General features: G+C 44.2%; 1 protein-coding gene across 9 annotated transcripts in view; it reads right to left on the reverse strand.

Moving 5' to 3' along the window:
- The window catches only part of DCAF8 (DDB1 and CUL4 associated factor 8), a 40,297-nt gene extending 18,844 nt beyond the window's left edge, over positions 1 to 21,453 (reverse strand). The window contains exons 1-7 of one of the 9 annotated variants that reach the window (XM_073888264.1): positions 21,301 to 21,453; positions 20,192 to 20,264; positions 19,747 to 19,804; positions 7,879 to 7,953; positions 4,489 to 5,159; positions 3,398 to 3,538; positions 2,066 to 2,160 (exon numbers count right to left, since the gene is read on the reverse strand). In XM_073888264.1, the coding sequence (XP_073744365.1) occupies positions 2,066 to 2,160; positions 3,398 to 3,538; positions 4,489 to 5,159; positions 7,879 to 7,927 (956 nt within the window). In that variant the 5' untranslated portion in view covers positions 7,928 to 7,953; positions 19,747 to 19,804; positions 20,192 to 20,264; positions 21,301 to 21,453. The other 8 variants (XM_025860630.2, XM_025860628.2, XM_025860627.2 and 5 more) reach the window with 8 other exon arrangements.
- Between the last annotated feature and the right edge of the window lie 591 nt (positions 21,454 to 22,044).

A 22,044-nucleotide genomic window follows, 5' to 3' on the forward strand; every position in this document is an offset into this window, starting at 1 on the left:
CCAACAAAAAGGGAAAAATAACTACAGATCAGACCAAAGAAATCCTCTGAAGAATATTTCAAATTGGCTTCCACTGGCTAAAGGAATATCCCACCCACAGCTCCAAATCCAACTCTTTTTAAGATGTCAGCCAATCTTACCAGCTTCCAGAGACTTAGCTATCATAAATACACAAAAGAAAAGTTCCCATTATGCCAGCTTCACACAAAAATGCCTCTGATGTAAGTGGATGTTCACACACCAGCTTAACACGTAAGGATAGCTTGGATTTTCCAGCCAGGACCTTACATTCAGTCCCCTACCTCAGCCAAGCTTTCTACTACTTCTTCAACCCCTAAAGCAAAAACTTTTTGAAAATTCAGTCTCTTATTCCCCAAATCCAGAATCTGGGCCTCCTCCTACTTCAAGTTTCTCCTATGTTCCCCCTTTGAATTTCTATCCCATCTATCAGTGCTTGCATCCAGAGCCACTGCTTATGTCATTTCATTCCAAATTCAATAATCTGCCAAAGTCATCTGTTTTGCCCATTACACGGTCCCCAACTCCTTGTGGTCTAACGGTGGTTTTCCTATGACCTGGCGCACAGGATAAGCTCCCACTCTGCTTCCCAACTCTCTACCAGAGCAGACCAAACAAACTTAGCCCATTTGTTGCATCTTTGTACTTCCCCTCCCCTCTGGAACTTCAGAATGAAAACAACAAGGGACACCTCGGTGGCTCAGTTGGTTAGGTTAAGCATCCCCTTCCGCTCAGGTCATGATCCATCGGGCTCCCCGCTGAGCAGGGAGCCTGCTTCTCCTTCTCCCTCTGCCTGCTGCTCCCCCTGCTTGTGCTCTCTCTCTCTCTCTCTGATAAATAAATAAAATCTTAAGAAATAAAGAAAAATAAAAGTCTAATAATAACCAGCCTTGAGATTATATGCCCTAAATTAGCTTATATTCTACTTGTACGCTACGCGAATCAATGACATCCCTTGCTTAATATTGCTAATGACATATAAGACTTATCATTTTTAAGACTAACAAGAACCGTAAATAATCCAGATAATTCTAGATAAACAAGTCTAGTTATCTAGATAAATCCATATAAAGATGGCAATTTTTTTTTTTTAAAGATTTTATTTATCTGACAGAGGCACAGCGAGAGAAGGAACACAAGCAGGGGGAGTGGGAGAGGGAGAGGTAGACTTCCCGCTGAGCAGGGAGCCCGATGCGGGGCTCAACCCCAGGATCCCGGGATCATGACCTGAGCTGAAGGCACTGAGCCACCCAGGTGCCCCGTCCATATATTTTATTATTTGAATTTTTAAAACAAGATGTTTTTGCTTATTATAACAATTAAAATTTTTAAAAACTAAAATAATTAGTAGCTATAATATAACCAGTTCCAAACATGGTGCCAGACACTATGCTGGGGCATCAAGGACGTTTATCAGTAACACTCACAAAATGAGAGAGAGAAATATTGATTGGTTATGCCCAAAGTAAGGCTAGAGAAACGGAGGTTCAGAACGGTTAGATAGTAGTGCCCGAGTTGCAATCTGACTCACGTCTGTCCAGATCCAAGTAAGAGGCTCTGATCTTTCTATTACATCACACAGCTAATGAGGGATATGATTTAACCGTGAGCCTCAAATTCACGTAAAAAGGAACTGTGATATGACAGAACTCTGTTATAGCTACTAATATTTTTGTGCAAGATTTATCCTCTGTTTACATGTTTCTATACATAATTGAACCGAAAACTAGCTGCTCTGTAATGTGCTTCCTGTGGGTGAGCTGAGTGGCACCCAAGTGGATAGAGAGATAAACAAGTGATTACAGCCCACATGGAAGATAAGCGAGCCTTGTTTTAGAAATGAAGGCAGACTGAACAGCACTGTACTGCTGAGAAGCAGACAAACAACAACAAGGAAGGGAGGAAGAGCCCTAAACCTCAATCTGCTTCTTAGCACAGGCACAGAGGGACTCTGGATTGACCAGAGAGGTGGGTATTACCTAGGACAGGTGGGGTATTTTCAAGGCCAAGAAGTCCAGTTCTGTAAAAACATTATTGCTACACTTACGAAGCTGGCCGGTCTTGTCTGAGGTCAATGGTGAAGACAACTGCATCTTCACCTGCAGATAGGAACGTACAGGGAGAGTCCGGTTCCAGGGCCAACTGAGGGACAAAAAAAGGTTTCTATAGATTAGAATTCGAAGGCATCTAGTTCATTCCTTTATTTTTAGGAAGGACTGCATTTTTAAATATCTCAGCAAGAGACATGTCTAGCTTTTTTGTTGTAAAACCCCAGGAAAGGAACTAACAAACCCATTCTCTCTTGTTCTATGTGAATTTGTTACAGCTTGTTTATTCCATACAAGTCAAAAGAACAGGAGTTTTGCTATTTCAACTAAATCCCCAAGGGATCTGAAGAGTGATACCAAAGAAAAACATCAACCATTTTGGTTCATTCTCAAACAAAATCAATTAAACTCTCAGATGGGTAGAGAAATAGTGCCCAAGTTTCACTCCTTACACTTTAGTTGTAAAAATTAGTTAACTAATGGGTTGAAGGTAGGCTTAAGAATCAAAGAAATAGGGATGCCTGGGTGGCTCAGTCGGTTGAGCGTCTGCCTTCGGCTCAGGTCATGATCCCAGGGTCCTGGGATCGAGTCCCACAGCAGGCTCCTTGCTGAGCAGGGAGCCTGCTTCTCCCTCTGCCTGCATCTGTCTCTCTCTCTCTGATAAATAAATAAAATCTTTAAAAAAAAAAAAAAAAGAATCAAAGAAATAGGTAACTTTCATATTTTCTGCGCCATCTGGGCTAGAAAAGGATATTCCAGGTCCACCCACCTATCAGCTTAGGGTTTGTAAAAGAGGTCCACCCTCCTACAGCATGACCACCCTGACATGAGGCAGCTCTCAGCTCCTCACTGGCTGCCCCACGACTGTCTGTTCTATATTTCCAGTCCTAAATAGGGCTTCCCAGTCCTAAATAGGGCTTCCCTAAATAGTACTGTCTGTGCCCTGAGACCTGAGAGAAAAGTTGGAGCTCTCACGCGTGAGGAGCGACCACTAGGACCTTGGAGCTGTTAAGGTGTTCTAGATACAACCAAAATAAATTTAAGATGTTTGGAAGACACAGGAGACCTCAAGGATTTCCAAACCAACCACTGGTCAGCTTAGGGGTTAGGTATAATCAACTGAATGCTGAATGTACAAGATCTAGAAAGCTTTCAAATACTTCACTTGCAAGAAGTTTAGGGTGCCTGCTTTTTCTCCTTTTTCATCTACAAATTTTAGGACAAAAGAAGTGAGGCAGGTGACACAATGGGCAGAGATCTGGAAAGGCCCTGGCTGAGATCCTTGGCTGAGGAGCTAGACCACACAACCATGAGGGCAAGAGCTTACTTACCTTGTGGGACGCTCCCTTGTGCTGGGCCACACGCTTCGTATTCTTGCAACACTGTGTGGCAGACAGCTCTGCTACCCGCACCTGCCCATCACGGGCACACATGGCCAGAGTGGAATCACCACTATTAGGAAGGAACTTGGCCTGGGATATTAATGAGAAAAAGAACATACAAAAGAAACTGAGGAGGTGAATTTGAGAGGGGAAAACCATAATAACAACCCCAACCCATCCCTTTGGTCGTACAAAAGCTGGAAACTGAGCTCTCCTAGCCTTATACCGTTGGCTCAAGTCCAATTTCTTCCAAGAATTAAAGAAAAGGAAGGAAAACCTGATGTAAGAGAGCATTTCAGTTGACTCTGCAAGGCTGAACTGGTACAGGGTAAGTGCTCAGGTGAACTAGGACTATGCCTACTAGGGGAGAAATGTGAGGAAAAGAGGAGGAAAACCTATCTTGATTCAGGAAGCAAACAGAAATTTGCTAAAAAGACAAAGGAAACCAGAGGGGCTGTTGGGGAAGCGATCATGCCTAGGAATCAGTGCCAGTACCAAAATGATGGATGGGGCTGGTGAGTAAACAGAGAACAACAAGGCTAACAAATACTCATCAAATGTTTATTAAGCACCACGAATGATTCTAAACTGCTTAACTTCTATTGTTGTATAACTCTCATGGTCCTCTGTGTTATTAGTTCTACACTACAGATAAATAAACTGAAGACAGATATTAAAGAATTTGCCCAAGATCACAAAGCTAATAAGGGGCAGCACCAGGAACTGAAGCCAGACTGGCTCAAGAGCCTCCACTGACACTGTACGCCTGCCCCCAGGCACACTGAGTACCTTTCCTGAGGACTTCCAAGCACCCCACCTATCATGAGGCTTCCAAATGCCTCTGTGCTTCGGAAAAACAAAAGGCTGTCATGGGTCTTTCAGGGCATTTAATTCCTCTAAGTCATCATGGGAGCCATGGCAGGACTGAGTCCTGATGCCTTATTCTACCACAACTCACTGTCAGCTCCCACTCCAGGCATCTCAGGCTTGTCTAACTGCTGCCTGCCTTTCTCAATTGCTGTTCCACTCCCTTGCCTCACCTGGAAGACATTGCTTTTGTGGCCGCTCTCAAAGTCCAGTACTGGCTGTCGCCGCACCCAGTCCCAAACCACCACTTTCAGGTCATCGCTGCCACTGGCCAGCCAGGTGCCGCGCTGGTTAAAGTGCAGGGTGTTGACACAACCAGTATGGCCCTCAAGCCCATGCTGCAGGCGGAAACGCTGCACAAAGACTCTTGCTCCACAAGCCTCATATACAAAGCGGGCACTGGAACCCAGCTCCCGCTCCCGAAGAGCAGGAAGGGCCTGCCAGCGAGGGCGGGGCAGGGCGGATGTCTCGGAAGACACCCAGTCCTCCAGGGCCCGCTCATCATCTGACGAGTCCTGGTCACGGCTGGCCCGCTTCCGCTGGACACGGCGCCGAGGATGCTCTTCCTCCTCCTCTTCTTCTTCCTCTTCCTCCTCCGAGCGGTCATGGACCTGGTTTTCGTCGTTGATGGAGTAATGGCCAGTGTCCTCCATGCTGTCAGAGTCCTTGTCTTCACCTGAGCTCTCTGTATCTGTACCCCGACTTCCTGTGCTGGTGCGGTTGGGGCCACCATCATCCCCAGTCAAACTCAAGCTCAGGTCTGAGGCCTCCACTTCAATGCCTGAGGATGTCTCCCGACCCTCCTCAGCGCCAGACATCTCCTCTGGACTGCTGGACAGGCTTCCTGCATGTTAGTGAGAAACAGGCGGGTGAGGGGGAAATAAGGAAATGGGAGAGTGATCAGAAGGATGTCCCCGCCTTAGTCCAAGAAATCATCACATCAAAAGATCCAGACACCAACTTTGGTTACAGTGTTTTTGTTCAAATGCTTACAAAGACTACCTTCTGAAGGGGAATCTTGAAAAGGACAAGAAACTGAAAATATTAAGACCAAAGCCACATGCAAATAAAGGTACTTCAACACAAGTGAAGAACTGCAGGACAGCCTAAGAGTCTCCTGCAAAGCATGGACCGGCTGTGTCCAAATACGTCCGATACAACCACCTTAAGCTCTGTTCTGCTGGGACGCACATCCATTAGCCACAGCAAATAATTAAACCGAATATAAGAAAAAAGAATAGCCATCCCAGCAAGAGTTGGTATAGACATCTGCTCAGAGAAAGACAGAAAATAACAGATTAAAATCATTCAGACAATGGGTGTGGAGTTGAACTATTTCTTACTTCAAGAAAGCACCACTCCCCCACCGTCCCTAAATCCTAATTTCTTCCCTTGAGGTCCTAAAATCCACTAACAATTCAAAGGAAGTAGAAGGGACAAGCGGGGATTGTGAGCATTAGAATGGGTTCCTGCTCACTCTTCACTAATAAATGTATTCTGACTTCCATTAATTTGATGATGTTAATGCTACTATTAGTTAAAGGACTCTTTATTGAGGCAGAGTTTTATCAGGAAGCATACACAAATATCTGAGAAAGAAAGTTCACCATATCCTAGGTCTGCCATGCTGGTGGTTATAAAAGAACTGGGTCACTTTGAGCAATCTAATCCCCGACAATTAGATACTGCATTCTCCTATCTAATAGCAGCCAAATCATATTTCAGTGAGCACTCCTACAATGTGCTAGAGCCATATGACCACAACTTCCACACTGAAGCCAAGGTATGAAGGAAGGAAGGCGGGAATGAGGACTTTAAACACTATTCACAGCCTCCTTTCCTGATGATTATAAACTTGACCTCGCCAGAAGTAAAGGCTGTTAGGAACAGCAGACCAGGCATGTGCAACGCTGGTAGGAGCTATCCAACCCCACAAGGACGTTGAAAGGATTCCAAGTAGCGCCTGACAGCTTAGTCACCTGGACTAGAGCAGTAATTTCCAAAGATCTTTGCAGCAACGGAACCCCTGCTCGACCAACTCTCAGGCAAAACCCGCCACGGAAAACAGATGAACAATACAAGCACGTTGGTTCAAATGGTCACAGAAGGTTGGGAGACTTGTAAACAGCTCTTTTCAGAAAGTACCTCAACTAAGATCCCAGCGTGAAAACAATGGGTGTAGGAACCAGAAGAAAAAGGGGGAAAGTGCAGCAATTTGTTCCTAGGAACTACACTTGCTGAGACCGCTGTGTATGCTGAGAAAGATTAGTAGTTGTGGTTTCTCAAATACAACTGGCTTTGAAACTGGGAGTGGTGAGAAAGGATAAAATACCACACATTTCACTTCTGTGGAGAAGGAAAACTGAAACACCCAATCTCCTAGCATTTCTTGTTAAAATTATGATTAACCAATCAAGACGACTTGGGAGCTCTCCCATATTAACATAAGGGCCAGAGTCAATCACACTCAGCAGGGGGACCCTAACGGTCAATGACCAAGATCCAGAGGTCAACAAATTTTTTCTATCAAGGGCCTTCACAGGCCACATGAACCCCTATCACAAGTACTCAACACCACCGTTACGGCACAGAAGCATCCATAAGCACCATGGGAATGAGTAGGGAATGACTGTGTCCCAGTAAACTTTACAAAAACAGTGGCAGGCTGGATCTGGCCTGCAGGCCATAGTCTGCCAATCCCTGATCTAGCTGATGGCCAAATTCCAAATCAGTTATATACCTCAAACCACCTAGAACCCTGAGTCTCTCAACGAAGCCCAGTGAAAAATCTGAACCACTTTCTTTTACAGAAGATGAATGAACAGAACTGGTAAGAAGAGAACACAGGGTCAATAAACAGCATGTTGAAAAATCTCACTTTCCCTTACTTAACTTCACTGCTCTACCAATCTCATCAACTGGAACTGAGCCTATAATTCTGACCTGCAACGTGCTAAAGAACGCTGAACGCTGTGCTGCCCAATCATATCCATTTGAAGGACATTTCTCTAGTTTAGAAGTTGGCTCAGGGTTCAAGCATTAATCGAATAATCTGTTATCAAAATCTTGACATTCTACCTCCAAACGTGCCTTAGACCCAGTGAATTCACACCTAGCTAGACCCTAGAAAGAACGCAGGCCAGCCCTCACTCCGGACAGTTGAGGCTGTGACTTCATCTCTCATCGGCCATCTCTACCAAACTAGGACCTGCCGTAGAAAGAGACCTCTCATCACAACTGGGGAACGTTACCTTCCCACAGCTCCTTTTTTTCCACCACCAACTGATCTTTTCCTCTTAGGTTTCATCGACTCTTACAACCTTTCAGAATTCCAAACTACTTCAACTCCTCCTAATGGCACACCTCTATTATTGATTTTCTGGAAACAATCAGATAGAAGTTGAAGGAACAGAAGTACCACATAGTCCAGGGTGTCTCCTGTGTAGCTTTCTACACACAAAACACAGAAAGGGTCCACTCTTAGGAAAGATTTCCTTCCCTCCACTAAAATCCAGGTCTCCACTTTCTTTGGGGGAGAAGAAGAACCTCAGGTGGTCCCTTACCATTGGCTAAGTCTGTTTTGCCATCTGCGCTGCTCCCTTTGCTGGACATCTTGAATGATGTTTATTGTGGCCAGCCTGCATTTAGGAAAGGAAGAAAATGAAACAATTAGGAAATAATCTGGGAGAGAAGATAAAAGGGACCGGACATTTAACCATGCACAGCCTTTGTCATTTTCATAAAAATGATTTTTTGAGGGGTGCTTGGCTAGCTCAGTCAGTGGAGCACGCGACTCTTGTTGTAGTGCTTTAACGCACTAAGTTCGAAACCCACACTGGGTGTAGAGACTACTTAAAAAAAAAAAAAGTTTTGAGCGTGTGCTCAACAGGGCTCGTCAGCTGCTGAAAATCACACCGGATCCCCCTCCCCTATGTCTAAATTCCATAAAGGGACATATCTTTGGGAGGTCAACTGCCATCTCTTTACCTGAGTAGCTGGCAGTGATTTCCGAGATGGGAAAGAAGGAACCGAGATCAAACCTGCACCAGCAGGCATATACCCAGTGATAGGTACTACAAGCAGAGAGCTCTAACACAAAGAGCTAGCTTCAGCCTTGCCCTCTAGGCAAGAATCTTCTGTTGTAAATTTAGTCATATGCATCATCCATAAGTTCTATGAAAGACATGTCTTCGTAACATGAAGAGGTGGGTCAGGCTCTGAATATCACCTTATGCACAAATCAAGAGACAGAAGAGACCAAGCTATTGGGGTGAGAGCTTGGGCCATATATTCACTCAGGAGCCAAGCTTCGAACTTAACAGGCACAGGTATTAACTACAGATTATAAGAAGTAGAGCCAAATTAGAATTCAGGAGGACCCTCCCCCCAAGAAAGAACCTAAAAGGTTTCTTTTTTCCTCTTACAACTAAGCCGCCAAGTCCACAGCTGGGGAAGAAAAGGGCCACATTTCCATTAAACCATCTCAGTCCATTTCAGAAGTGGCAAACGTCATTTCACCTAATTCCACCAACTTTCACCAGATTTGTCTGTTTGGCAAAGCCCTATCTGGGAATCGGGGTACCTAGCTTTTTTCCTTTCATACCACTGTAACACATTCATTATTTTCACAGGGCCTCACTCCCACCTCGAGCGAATTCCAAAGAGCAAAGAATAATATTATTCAGACCAGAATTTTGTTAAGCCCTTTCAGTGCCTGGACAAAAGGCACTGGTCAAAGACAAAGTATGATTATGACTCCAGTCCTCGTGCCCAGGCACACTGGCTTCTAATCTTTCAACAGCCCTTTCATTCCCACGACAATTACCCCCGAAGCAGCCCCATCCTTATCCTGACCCCCTACCCTCCTCTACAGAAATCCAAGTTGCTTCAAAAAGTGTCCCCGGCCAAGAGACAGCTACCCAAAGCTTGCTCCGCAGGCCAGAGTGGGGGAGTAGCAAAAACACACGGCAGGACCAAGGCCGAGTCTCAGGAAGGACCTGGAAGGGTGCTGGGAGGCAACGCCAACAAAGCACGGATTTGTGAAGCCACGTCAAAAAACATCAGCGAAGAGCGGTTTGCAGAGCAGGCTGTTTTCCTCCTCCTACTCCAAGGAGGGTATTTTTGCACAGCATTCTTCACACAGCCCTGGTTTTTTCCTGTTGGTAGTCCCTATTTATATTCTTGAGCATCTCGGCAGTATCTTCTTCCCCGCCGAGGGTTTAAGTTAATTACATTAACTGCCAAAGTCCTGTGAGGTGGGGAAAACAAGCGCACTACTTTGTTAAGATTAAAAACTCAGGTCATAAGCACACGTTCCCCAGTCAACTGAGAGAAATGTGATGTTTCCTCACCTCCAGAAGCAAAACTCTCAACCACACCATACTGTCCACCCCACCATTATCACTTTCCAAAGAAGAAAGTGGCTCCAGAGACCCTTTCTCAAAACTGAACTGCATCAATTCCTACAGAAGCCCAGACTGCCTGAGCCACAGACACATAAGGCACTAGAGAATCCATTTGCTCTCCCAGCCTCCATGACCAGGAGGAGCCAGAGCTCCCAGCCCTGAGAGGCAGGAAAAGCAGAGCCATACGGTTCAACCCATACTGAGAGGTTGCAGAGCTTGTCTTCTGGGGAAAGTGGTTTAAGGTTCTTACAAAAAGAGATCTTTTTGAGGAAGAAAAATTGACAGAATGTATTGCTAAATTCAGAAACAGGGACAGCCCTGTGAATGCTCATGCCAACCCTGTTTAATCACACAGTTGGTAGGCAGATAGCTTCTAAAGGTCACATTTTAGGGGCCAGAGAGTTTAGCAAAATTAGTTCTAGATTGAAAATTAGTCCAGGGTTGTAGTATCAGCTAAGCCATTAGTATCTTTTCTGACCATGAATGAGCTACTTAACCTTCTCCAGACTTCATTTTTTTTTTTTTTTTGTAAGACAGCATTAGTAATTCCAGAGATGGTATAGGTAAGTGGAATTATATGTTAAAAGTTCTGCAGCAGGATGCTCTGGAGCAGTGGTCTCAAAACGGATTATAAACCCGTATCAGTGAAAAGTTTTACCATGAATCTTCAATATGTGTGCATATATACTAAGTTTAATTTTTCTAGAAAAAAACAAATTCCAATGTTCTTTTTCTATACATTACTGGACCATCTTCAATACCCCTTGGGGTGCACACCTTCCCCCTTTGGAGGACCACTTTTTCAAAAAGCCAAGAAATGATGACAATAAAATACAATCACTTTGGAAATGACCTGTTATTCTTATCGTATACATTTCTATCAGAATGAAGAAATTTAAAACCATCTCAACTCTGGGGCAGGAATTAAAGTATCCAAATTAAAACAGGCAAGATGCTATGACGGTGCCCTTGGTCTCAAGTATAGGAACCATTCTAGAATCTCTTTCATCACCAAAGAATATAACCTTATTTTACAATCAGAAGTTAGGGACCATACTTGACCCAAACATAAGTTACCTTCATCATTCTTTAATGCACTACCATTCCCAACAAATCCACTGCTTTTACCTTGATCAATTTCCATGTAAAATCCAGTCCAGAGCAAACCAATCTGAGCCTGGAAGAGCTGATGAGCTCACTGTCCCAGGTAGCTAGGGGAGTTTAATTAGATTAGCTCTACTGCCTACACTCTAAAAATAACCATAACCCCTGCCAAACTGAAGGTTAAAGAGTAAACTATTGGGGGATGGGGAAAAAAAGATTCAAGTGCCATTTTAATTTCTACCCTAGAAATTCCAGTGACCTAGATTTCTCTTGTGTTAATAAAAAGGCTTTAAATTTTTAACCAAATATATGACAAATTATTAACTAAAAACCAAGCAAAGGGGCAGGTAATACAAAGTATAAAAGTACTTTGTGGAAGAGGTACCAAACATGTCTTGTTTAAAACTACTGTAGCTGCTTTCCTTTCCTAATATTGATTAAAGATTTGTGTAAGAGACCACATACACCAGAGCAACAGGACATCCAAATGCAAAAAAAAAAAGACAAGAAAAAGGAAAAAACGGCAAGGAAAAAAGAACACAAGAAACCTTGACTTGTAACTTGTACAATACACAAAAACTAACTCAAAATGAATCATAGATCTAAATGTAAAGCTCAAACAATGTAACTTCCAGAAGAAAACAAAGAAGATAATGCTTGTGATACAGGCTAGGCAAATATTTCTTAAGACAAGAACTCAAAATAAATAATAAACAAACAAACAAACCACACAAACCGTGAAAGAAAAAATTAAGTAACGGGACGTATCAAAATAAAAATTTATTCTTCAAGAGACACTACTAAGAAAATGAAAAGACAAGCTATGGACTGGAAGAAAGTATCTGCAAAAGATGGATTTCATAGAGGGCAGCAGCCAAAATCTACTTCTCACAGCTAAATAACAATCACCTGAAAAGATGCTCAACGTTATCAGTCATTAGGGAAATACAAATTAAAACTACAATAAACCTCTATACACCTATTAGAATGACTAAAACTTAATAAAATAATAACAATGAAAGTTTCCTTTATCGAGGGCTAACAAGGAAGGGAGCAACTAAAGTCCCACACACTGCTGGTAGAAATGCAAGATGGCAGTCACTTTGGAAAACAGTCTGGCGGTTTTTTATAAAGTCAAACACAAACTTACCATATAACCCAGGAATCCCACTCAGGTATGTACTCAAGAAAAATGAAAATATATGTTCCCCCAGAAACCTATAGGTGAATGTTTTCTTTAGTGGCTTTATTTAGATTCACCAAAAACTGGGAACAATCAAATGTTCTTCTGCCAGGTCATGGATAATACATAAGTTGTGGTCCAGCCACAGAGTGGACTACTACTGAGCAATAAAAAGGAACGAATTATTGATACACAAAGCAATGCGGATGAGTGGCAAGTATGTCACGCTAAGTCAAAGAAGCAAGACACTGACAGCTACGTAATGATTCCATTCATGGAACATGCTAAAAAAAATAAACTACAGGGACAGACAGCAGAACCTGGTTGGTCAGGGAAGAGAACTGACTACAAACAGGCGTAAGAAAACTTCTGGAAGTGATGGAAATGTTCTATGACTATGACCTTGGTGGTGTCATGTGACTATATGTTTGTAAGAATCCACAGAATGAGTCACTGAGAAAAGGTGTAAATTTTACATGTATATAAATGATACCTCAAGAAACATGGCCGATAAAAAGGGAATAGGAGAAGGGATGTGGGAGGAAGAAGTCGGGCAAAGCGTTAAATGATGGCCAAAGCCCAACAATTAAAATTAAAAATACTAAATGCTCAGGGCTGGGGCACCTGGGTGGCTCAGTTGGTTAAGCATCTGACTCTTGATCTCCACTCAGGTCCTGATTTCAGGGTCGCAAGTTCAAGCCCTGTGCTGGGCTCAAATGCTAGGCGTGCAGCCTACTTAAAAAAATAATAATTAAAATAAAATCAAAAATACTAAATTCTCAACACTGTGATTATTAACGGAGATTAGCTAAAGTGGTCAATATGCCACAGTAAATGAGAGCAAAACATCAGTTCTTGTTTGAAAAAGAAAGTACAGGAGGAGTTTGGCTGTGACCAAAGCCACCTGTGATTTACCAACGACGCCATGAAAGGCAGGATGAATCTTAAACTTATAAAAAGACTCCAACCCCACTGTCTTGGTGACAACTAAAAGTATCGGGAGCTTAAAGTAGTTCAAAACAGTTCTGTGGTTGTACTGCTAATTTGTATACTTGATGCTTTTTAATTTTATTTTTTAAATTTCTCTCAATTTTTCATTTTAACTCCCTTGGGATCTAGGAAAATGGGTGTGATAATTCTTCCTCACTTCAGGTCCGATGGGAGCATCAACAACTACAAACATTACCGTCCCTGATCCCTTTTACTAAGACCCGAGCTCACCCACCCCGTGAGTCCCCATGACTTACATAAGCCCGGCAGTCTGGCTTGGCGCGCCTCTGCAACTCAAGTGCCTAGCTCTCCTACATCAACACCCATTGTTCAAGTAGACAAAGTTTTAGAACCTCCTCTGAAACTGAAAAATGGTGGTAGAAAATACTTCTATTATTAGAACAGATATCTGAGAGTCACGCAGTGTCTGGCTCCTCTTGGGAGGACAGACATCCCAACACACCCGTAAGAGGACAGCTGTTCAGGGCCCATCTCCATCCACAGGACAAACCTGCCTTTCTGCCCTGGGCTCTGTGGTCCATCTGGAATCGACCAGTCCTGCTTTCCCCAACCCCAACTGTGGTTCTTAGCTGAAATGGCTCATTTTAAATTCATTCTCCTCACCTTATTTCTCTACTTCACAATAAACACCTCCTCTAGCCAACCTTCCTGACTCCCGCCATGAGCCACACTCCCACTGTATGGTGTTTATTAATCAGAGAACCCCGGGCACTGAAATTCAAAGGATAACCCCAAGGAAACCTGAAACTCCTACTATATACAACATGTTTACAGGGAGACAGGCCTTTAGTTCTGGGCCACTCTCTATTGAGTATTGAGAGAAGGTGAATATCCTACACTGTCTCCTCTGGAGCGTGGAGCAGAAAGAAACTATAAATGCTTCTGGATCAGGAAAATTAATCTCTATTCGTGTTGTGCAGAAGATCTGACAGCACGGGGCAACCTAACTGCACAGCTCTCCAGCTGCCCTTGTTTATCCAAATTCTAGGCCTCTGGCACCCCCCAGCGGCCCATCTATACACAGACAAGCTGGTACTGCCACGACCCACGAGGCGACACAGGAGGCGCAAACACACACGAGGCAGTCCTAATTCCCTCTGTAGCCAGTCATCAATAAGGGAAAATGAGTATACAAGGATGACACAAGAGACACAAACATCAGTATCATAAAAAAGGTAAACTCAGCTTGGCAGGGAGGACAGGATTTCAGTGGGTAACGCTGAGAAAGCCCAGGACAAGGAAGAGGAAACGCAGGGAAGATGAAAGCCCTGGCGTGGCCACGTCTGCCCGGGCGGGGCGGCAGGGTGCACACACTGATCAGTTAAGAAGGTGCGTGGGGGGGCAATCAGGAAAATGACTTTGTCAAGGACAGGACTGACATGGACAGAAAAGGAAGGAGAAACAAGTTTAAAAGCTTCCAGTCGTTGAGGTAAAAAGCACTGAGCGCCTGTCTGAGGCTGCTGGCTGAGGAAATGAGAAGAAGGGAACGGATGTGAGGACGCTGCCAAAGCGGAGCTGACCAAACCCGGTTCAACGGTAGTTACGAAGCACCCCCCCAAATCAAAAAGACAAGTCTGAGTTGGGGTACCCGGGGGAAATCAATGTCATAAATGAGAAGCGGGCATGTGTGGGAGAAGAGATGAATCTGATTTTGATTATGTTTAAAATCCAAGTTGACATGTCAGGAAGCTAGTGGAAAACAAAGGTAGGTCTGAAATTTCAGAAACTAGGGTCAGAGATACCGACTTGGGAATTACTGTACAGAGAAGCTTCAAAATCAACCACCTTATAAGTTATACCTCACAAAAAAACCAAAAATTTAAGTACCCAAGAAAGGTGAGAGAGTCCAAGGCAAGAATCCTGGGGAACACCTACCCTTAGGAAAAGAAATAAGAGGGAAACCGAAAAACGCGCGGGAGAGTGGAAGGAATAAAGAGTGTCTAACATCTTGGAAGTCAAGAGATAAAAAGGTTTCAAGAAGGTGGGGACCATCCACGTTTCAAATGCTTCAGAGAAGTACAGAAAGAGACAGACTGAGGAAAGGCTCTGAGAGTCAGAACAGTGTTCTGTGGAGTTACCTCCGGTGTGGAGCGAGAATGCCATTTTCTCCCTCTTCAAGGATTAAAAAAGGATTCAGCTATCTCCTTCAGTGTGGTTACATCCATTAAAGTTCTTTCCTTAAAAAACTCATTAGCCTACCAATTAATCACAACCTGAGACCCATGCTTAAACAATTCAGAAACGCTTTTATTCATACTGTCACGTGGACAGACCTTTTATACTTTACATATGCTTTTATAAGAAATACTGAACTCTTCCTTTCAGCTCATTTGTTTCATCAGTTGGCACTGAAGCGCCCAGGTTTCTAAAAGACAGCGCAAGGTATGAGAAAAAAGGGTTTCTGGTGTCAGTCAGACCTGGGTTTGAATTCTGATTCTACCACTTAAGTCTGTTTCTCCTTCCATAAAATGAGACAATACTATTACCCTGCAGGAGCTGGTTTAGAGAATTAGAGACAACATTTTTGCAAACGTGTACTATTTTTCTAGCTTCTCATTTCTGCTTCCAGACTGCATTTCCTAGAGAAGCCTGGGCTTCACCACTCAGCAACAATCCTCCAAACACTGTACACAACCGAGGACACAGTTCCAAGTCTATAAAATCTGCTTCCCTGCTCTCACTGCCCTTTTAAAGAATCAGAGAGCTCTGTCAGTATCTCTTGAGCACATTCATGCTCTAGGAACTACGGTGAAGCAATATATGCAGGTGCCCAAAATATGAGCCTCCCACTCTTTCAGTTCTTCTCCCCCTTGAAGGATCACTGGATAGCCAAGATGAGAGCTTCAAAGCAATCCTCCACAGGTGATGAAGAAGAAAACAAGGAATTCCTGCAGCAACTATATTATGAACAAGGAACTTCATTCCTCCTTTGGATGAATGCCTTCTCTCCCTGTTGGTAATACCAAATGCCCTGTGTTTATAGTTTATTGGCTTTAATTCTAATAATGGTATTTCAGAGTATGTTAGGAATGCACGCTAACTCTTAAGTGCTGTCAGCAGCAAGACAGCTAAGGAACTTTTTATGACCATATTTAAGCCCATTTACCTCAACTTAAATGATTCTAAGGAAAAGTCATTTCTAAGGGAACTCCACTCTGTTTCCACAATGAAATGATTTACCTTTACATCAGAATCCAGCCCCCATTACCAGTTTTTACCACTCACATTTCACATTGTTCTTTAATCACTGGAAAGGACACAGAAGTGTGGCACTCCAAAGATACAACTGACAATAAAACAATAAAAACAGAAAGGCTAAAGACATCAAGACGTGCCCTCCTACCTGCACTAGGTGAGAGGACAGAGTCTAACACTGGGTCCTAAATAAGGTTAGAAACATGTCTGATAATGTGGCAAGGCTTAAAAGTACACTAGAGGAATACAGCCTCCTGGCCACCACCAGAGGTAAAGCCTACAGATCTCCAGATGGCTAAGAAAAACCCAGAACAACAACAAAAGGACATGAGAGGCAAGCATGGATGCTTCGCATTAGAACTTCAACAGACCTCCTTAAATAGTATCATCAGAGGGCAAGAGCAAATACCTAACCTCTCAGATGCGATACTAAAAATGTTTGCAATAACACAATCCATTAGACATACTACATTTCAGCAATAAGATGCCATCTTTGTCATATTAATCACTCCCCATGCCCTATCTGCAAACTCAGAGCAGGCTCAGTTCATTAATTTATCTTTAGCATACACATTCCAGAGGTTAAGGCAAGTTCTTGAGACAGTGGGCTTCTGGCCCAGAAACTATGTCCTATGGAGACAGAGATAAAAGAAGTGTGACCAGGGGCGCCTGGGTGGCTCAGTCGTTAAGCGTCTGCCTTCGGCTCAGGTCATGATACCAGGGTCCTGGGATCGAGCCCCGCATCCGGCTCCCTGCTCGGCGGGAAGCCTGCTTCTCCCTCTCCCACTCCCCCTGCTTGTGTTTCTGCTCTCACTGTCTCTGTCTCTGTCAAATGAATAAATAAAAAAACCTAAAAAAAAAAAAAAAAAAAAGAAGTGCGACCAATTCACAAAATTCATTACACACTAACTTTCAAAGACCTTTCAAGGACTTTCTTCTCCAAGAAAATAACTGAATCAAGTAAACAAGAATTTCTGACCAATCTTAACAGTGACAAAGTTTCTCTATTATATTCACAAAAACATTAAGATGAAAAGTTTTCAATATTACTGCAAAACTAAGCTAAAATCACTGGCATCTGGCTCTGACATTAACATACACATGTCACCACCTCCACGTCTGTTGCTGATTCAATTCTTTCAGTTAGTTGCCTGGGTTCCAGATTGGGTGACAGTAAGTAGATTACCTTGGCTTACTGATAATTTGCTTTTTTAAAAAAGAAAAAGCTAATTCAATCTTAAAAACTAACTTAACCACCAAAGTTATGCAATAAAAAAGCTCTGTTTGGATAACTGTCTTTTATAATCTGCACCATTCCCAGACAGGTTTAGAATAACTTTTCTATAGCAGAAACAATCCAGAAACAGATCTATCTCCTGAAAACAAAGTTTAATTAGTCGCTTCATGATGTTAAAAGCCTGTAACTCACCTGCTAGAACACAGGACCAAGAGCATGAAAATCTGAAGGTCTGTCTCCCACAACAGAGCGCACTTCTGCAGAATGTCTTCTCCTAGAGTCCTTTTGCTCTTGAAATGTCATTATCGTTTTAAACTGGCAACAAAAAGGCTGCTTTCTTTTAGCTGTCTCTGAAGACGAGCTTCTGTCTTAGGATGATCCTAGTCAACACTAAGGATCACAGCACTGGTACTGGTTTCTATACATTCTACAGACCGCTGTATAAAATGCCCTGTCAGGCTGGTGGTGGCAATTAAGGTCACAAGCAAACCTAGCCTCCCACTTCAGCCATACTAGGAAATACTTCCTAATAAGATGCGACAATTCTTATTCAACGCCCTGAAATATAAAGTATCTTCAGAAAGGTAAGAATTTTACAGTTGTGGTCCAGAGACTAAGAATACTGGTTCACTGTATACAAAGATGTCACCTGGAGCTCAGAACGTGAAACCCCTAAGGGAGGAGGGATTCTTACCCAGCACACAGAGAGGAACAAAGTTATGCCTCTTTCAACATATGTGCTTTTTTTCCTCCCAACCCCACCCCTCGCCCAACACAGATCTCCAGATCTCATAAAAACACAAATAATAAAAATGCAGTCTCAGACCACCTCAAAACCCTCCATCCAAAAGTCTACTTTTCAAAAGGAGAATTTAGACCCTGGATGGTGGTAATGAAAGCTGATCAACTCTAATTAGATCACTGGCCTGAATGAATACAGTTGATTTCACTGCAATATTATCAACACTTTTAATTTTCATGTGCCCTTACCTCCCCCAAAAAGATGTAGAAGAAAAGCCAACAAGAGAAGGTTAAAAACCTGCATCTTTGCCATCATATTGTTAAGATGGTCCAGCTAGGGAGATGAACTAAAATGCTCTGCACTCCCTGCTCCCTAGTCCAGACTCACTTCCAAGAACAAGGAGACCTTTTCATGGTCTAGTTCTCTGATGATCTATTGATGAGGATCACTGCAGAGCCCAATAGCTTGGAAAAAAATGTATTCTCTTCAAGGCAAAAAGGAAAAAGCATAACGGGTAGCTGGAGCAGAGGCGGTGAACAACACTGAAGCAGCAAGGGAAGGAATTACAATCCTTGTGTCAACGCTGATCAGATGTGCTAACAGAGACCAGGAGGAAGGAAGCAACGAACTATGGAGAAGTACTGATGTTTAGTCTAAGAATGCATTTAGAGATACACACTGACAACTAATATTTCCGCTGTCCTCTGACCTTGAACCCCCAAAACACGTACCTCAATCATGTTCAGAAAATAACTCTAGGTGTGTACCCACAAAGCATACATCTAAGCTGACCAATTAAAAATGATTTAAAGAGAAAAAAAGAAGTGTAGACTAATGCATACCTTACTCAAGGCCATAGCAACGATGTGTAAGGAAAACATTTTTTTATAAATGTCTATCATATGTCAGGCATTTAACAGCTTTATGTAGCATACAATACTAACAATGACCCCAAGAAGTAAGTGGCATTATCCCACTTTTAGAGATGTGGAAATTAAGAGTCAAGAGAAGTTTAAGTAGCTCGCCCAAGGTCACATGGCCAATAAATGTTAGTATTTAAACTCCGGTCTGTCCAGCTCTCAAAGCTGTATTCTCTCTTTACAACTCACTGATACACATACATGCCACCAATAATAATCTTATTCCGGTTCATTTTCCAATCAGGACACCATGAGGAACAAAACTTACCAGTGTCACACTCAACCTTTACCTACTACATATCATAAAGGTATTAAGAATCAGCCAGGCCTACCTTCCAGAGCCACTCAGTTCTTCTGTCACATCCCACGGACGTCAACCACAGCACTATCCTCTGCTACCAGAAACCTAAGAGTCTTACAGAAATTACATTTACAAGTATGTTCAGACTCCCTCTTTGGCCCTGGCCCATGCTGCTAAATGCACAGGATGATTCCTCTGCTCACCAAAAACTCTTCAGAGCAGCTATAAAAGAGCAGCCAATTTTTTTTAACCCCGAATTTACTACTATGTCCTGAAAAGTTGGAATTCTGAGGTAGACTGAACTCAGACACCACTGACAGCAGCATCACTTACCAGCTTTTAGTGACAAGCAGCTGGATTCTCCTCTAAAGAGAAACAACAGTCCAAAGCCCTGAGAAGGGAAGAGACTTGATTTGACAAGAGGCTGAACAGAACTCAGGCAAATGAATTCCCAGCTTTTAACAATGTAAGAAACATGATCCACACAAAGGCAACACACAAGGCACATGAATAAAGGAAGAGGGAGACACATTCACTTCTAGGCTTAACTGGAGTTATTTGAAGATATACAGCAATAGTTTAGGCCAGAAAGTCAAGACGCCCACAGCCAATAAAACTTGTCAAAGTAATTTAGCCAGAGCTGGGACACAGCCAAGAACAATACCCCAACTTTGGGATACTGGGGTAGGAATTTTATGACTTCAGTGGTCAGCACTTGAGCATCAGGGGAGGGTCTGTCTTGGCCTCAGGAATTTAAATGCCTTCAACTCCTACTCACCTTTCCTTCTTTATCACTGAAGTAGGGCCAGGCTGAGCTCCTGAGAAAATAGGTCTGTTGATTCACTGAAGGGCTGAGAAAAGTTAAAGTTTAAATGGCAAAGGTATCTCTACCAAACATAATAAAAATATTTATGAATACATTTAAGAATCTCTTTAGACCTCCTCAGCATGACTTAAAACCAGAGTAACTCTTAACTACTGAGCAAATAACCCACACAGTTACAGAAATAAAATGAACCAGGCAAGTAATCTGCCGGCTCCACTAAAACGTAAAAGTCATTTAAAAGGAAAAACGGACTCTTTCCAACGCTAACCCATAAGCAAACCTCTGAACAAGCCACAGAGCCGGGGGAAATCCCGTAAAGAATGTGATAGCGCTAGCGCCGGTTTGTTTACAGAGACTTCAGCAACAATCATATGAGTCAGAAATTCAAGCCACCAGATGCTTTCCAACTAACAGGGGGCAAACGGTACGGTTCTGCGGTGCCCTGGAAGATCTGGGGGTGAGGGGAAGTAAGGTGCGAGAATGGTATTACAAGGGGCGCAGGAGCAGACGGCAACAACTGACTTGGACCTCGGCCTTCCGTACAAGGTGCTGGGCCCGAGAACTCGGGATGGGGGAGGGGGCACACTGCGCGGTGGCCCCGAGGTGACGGGGAGCCGCAGGGCGACCGCTTCCCCCAGTCTAAGGGGTAAAAACGCGCACACAAATGGGTCACCCCAGGAGCAAAGACGTCCCTGTGGACGGCGGGGCAGGCTCTTGGGGGCAACCCCAGGGCTGACCTGAGGCAAGGGCAGCCAGTCTTCCCGGCGGAGACTCGGCTCAGGGCCAGAACAAGACCTGAGCCCCGGGAGCTTGGGAAAGGAATCCAACCTATCCTGACGGGGAGAGGGCCAGGGGCGAGGGGGTCAGGCCAAGCCGGAACGAGACACGGACCGGGTAGGTCAAGGGGGGGGTGTCCGGCTGGGGCAGTTACAAGCACGGGAGCCGGCGAGGCTCAGCAGCCCGCTTCCCGTCTTGGGTCATCCTTCTGCCAGCGGCTGCTCCGACTGTTCCAGGCCCAGCCGCCCCGTCCACTGCCGCCACCAACGCCGCCGCCATCTTACACTGGCCAGCGGCCGCCACCACCACCGCCTCCGCTCTCGGCGCTTGCGCCTGCGCCACCACGCTTTCCGGCCCCGTTTGCGACGAGGTGCTGGAGGAGACTGAGGGAAGAGTGGTCGCGCGAGCTCTCCGCTCCCAACCCTCCTCGGAGGACGCAGAAGGGGCGGGGCTTAGGGCCAACGGAAAACAGAGCGAGGGGCGCGTGCGCACTCCCGGGAGGCGAGGTTGTTTTCGCCGCGCGTTTCGAGGGGCTCGCTTTCCTCGCGCAAGCAAACCAAATGCGAGTTAGGGACCTCCCGGACTTGTGGTGGTGTGGTGGAAATAAACTTCATTTCTGGCGGGCTGGCTGGCAGCTTCCTGGGCGGCCTCTATTTTTGCCCTGCTTTTGAATACTGGAAACAGGCAAGTTGTCGCCGGGCTTCCTCTGAAAATCCCATTTCCTTTGAGGACCTGGTTTTCTTCAGTGGTTTTTATACCTTCGAGACCCGCTTCCCCCCGAGAGCTTCCATTACCCCATTTTCGAATTAAAAGAAGGGATTCGGAAGCTTCAGGTGCAGCCGAGCTATTCCAGAGGCTGTTTCTCCGCAGGGGGTGGTGTGCTGTGGGTTCCCCAGAATGGGCTTGGTGTTGCGCGCTCTGCTCCGTTCTGACACCTTAAAGGAAGCTTGCAGAAGTCTGGAAAGGTGGCTGCCAGGCGCGGGGATTTTTGACCAGGCCAGGGTGCAATCATCTGACCCCTTTCACCT

Source organism: Callorhinus ursinus, unplaced genomic scaffold, assembly GCF_003265705.2.
Source record: "Callorhinus ursinus isolate GAN/ISIS: 27379988/994484 unplaced genomic scaffold, GSC_fseal_2.0 scaffold88, whole genome shotgun sequence".
Classification (NCBI taxonomy): Eukaryota; Metazoa; Chordata; class Mammalia; order Carnivora; family Otariidae; genus Callorhinus; species Callorhinus ursinus.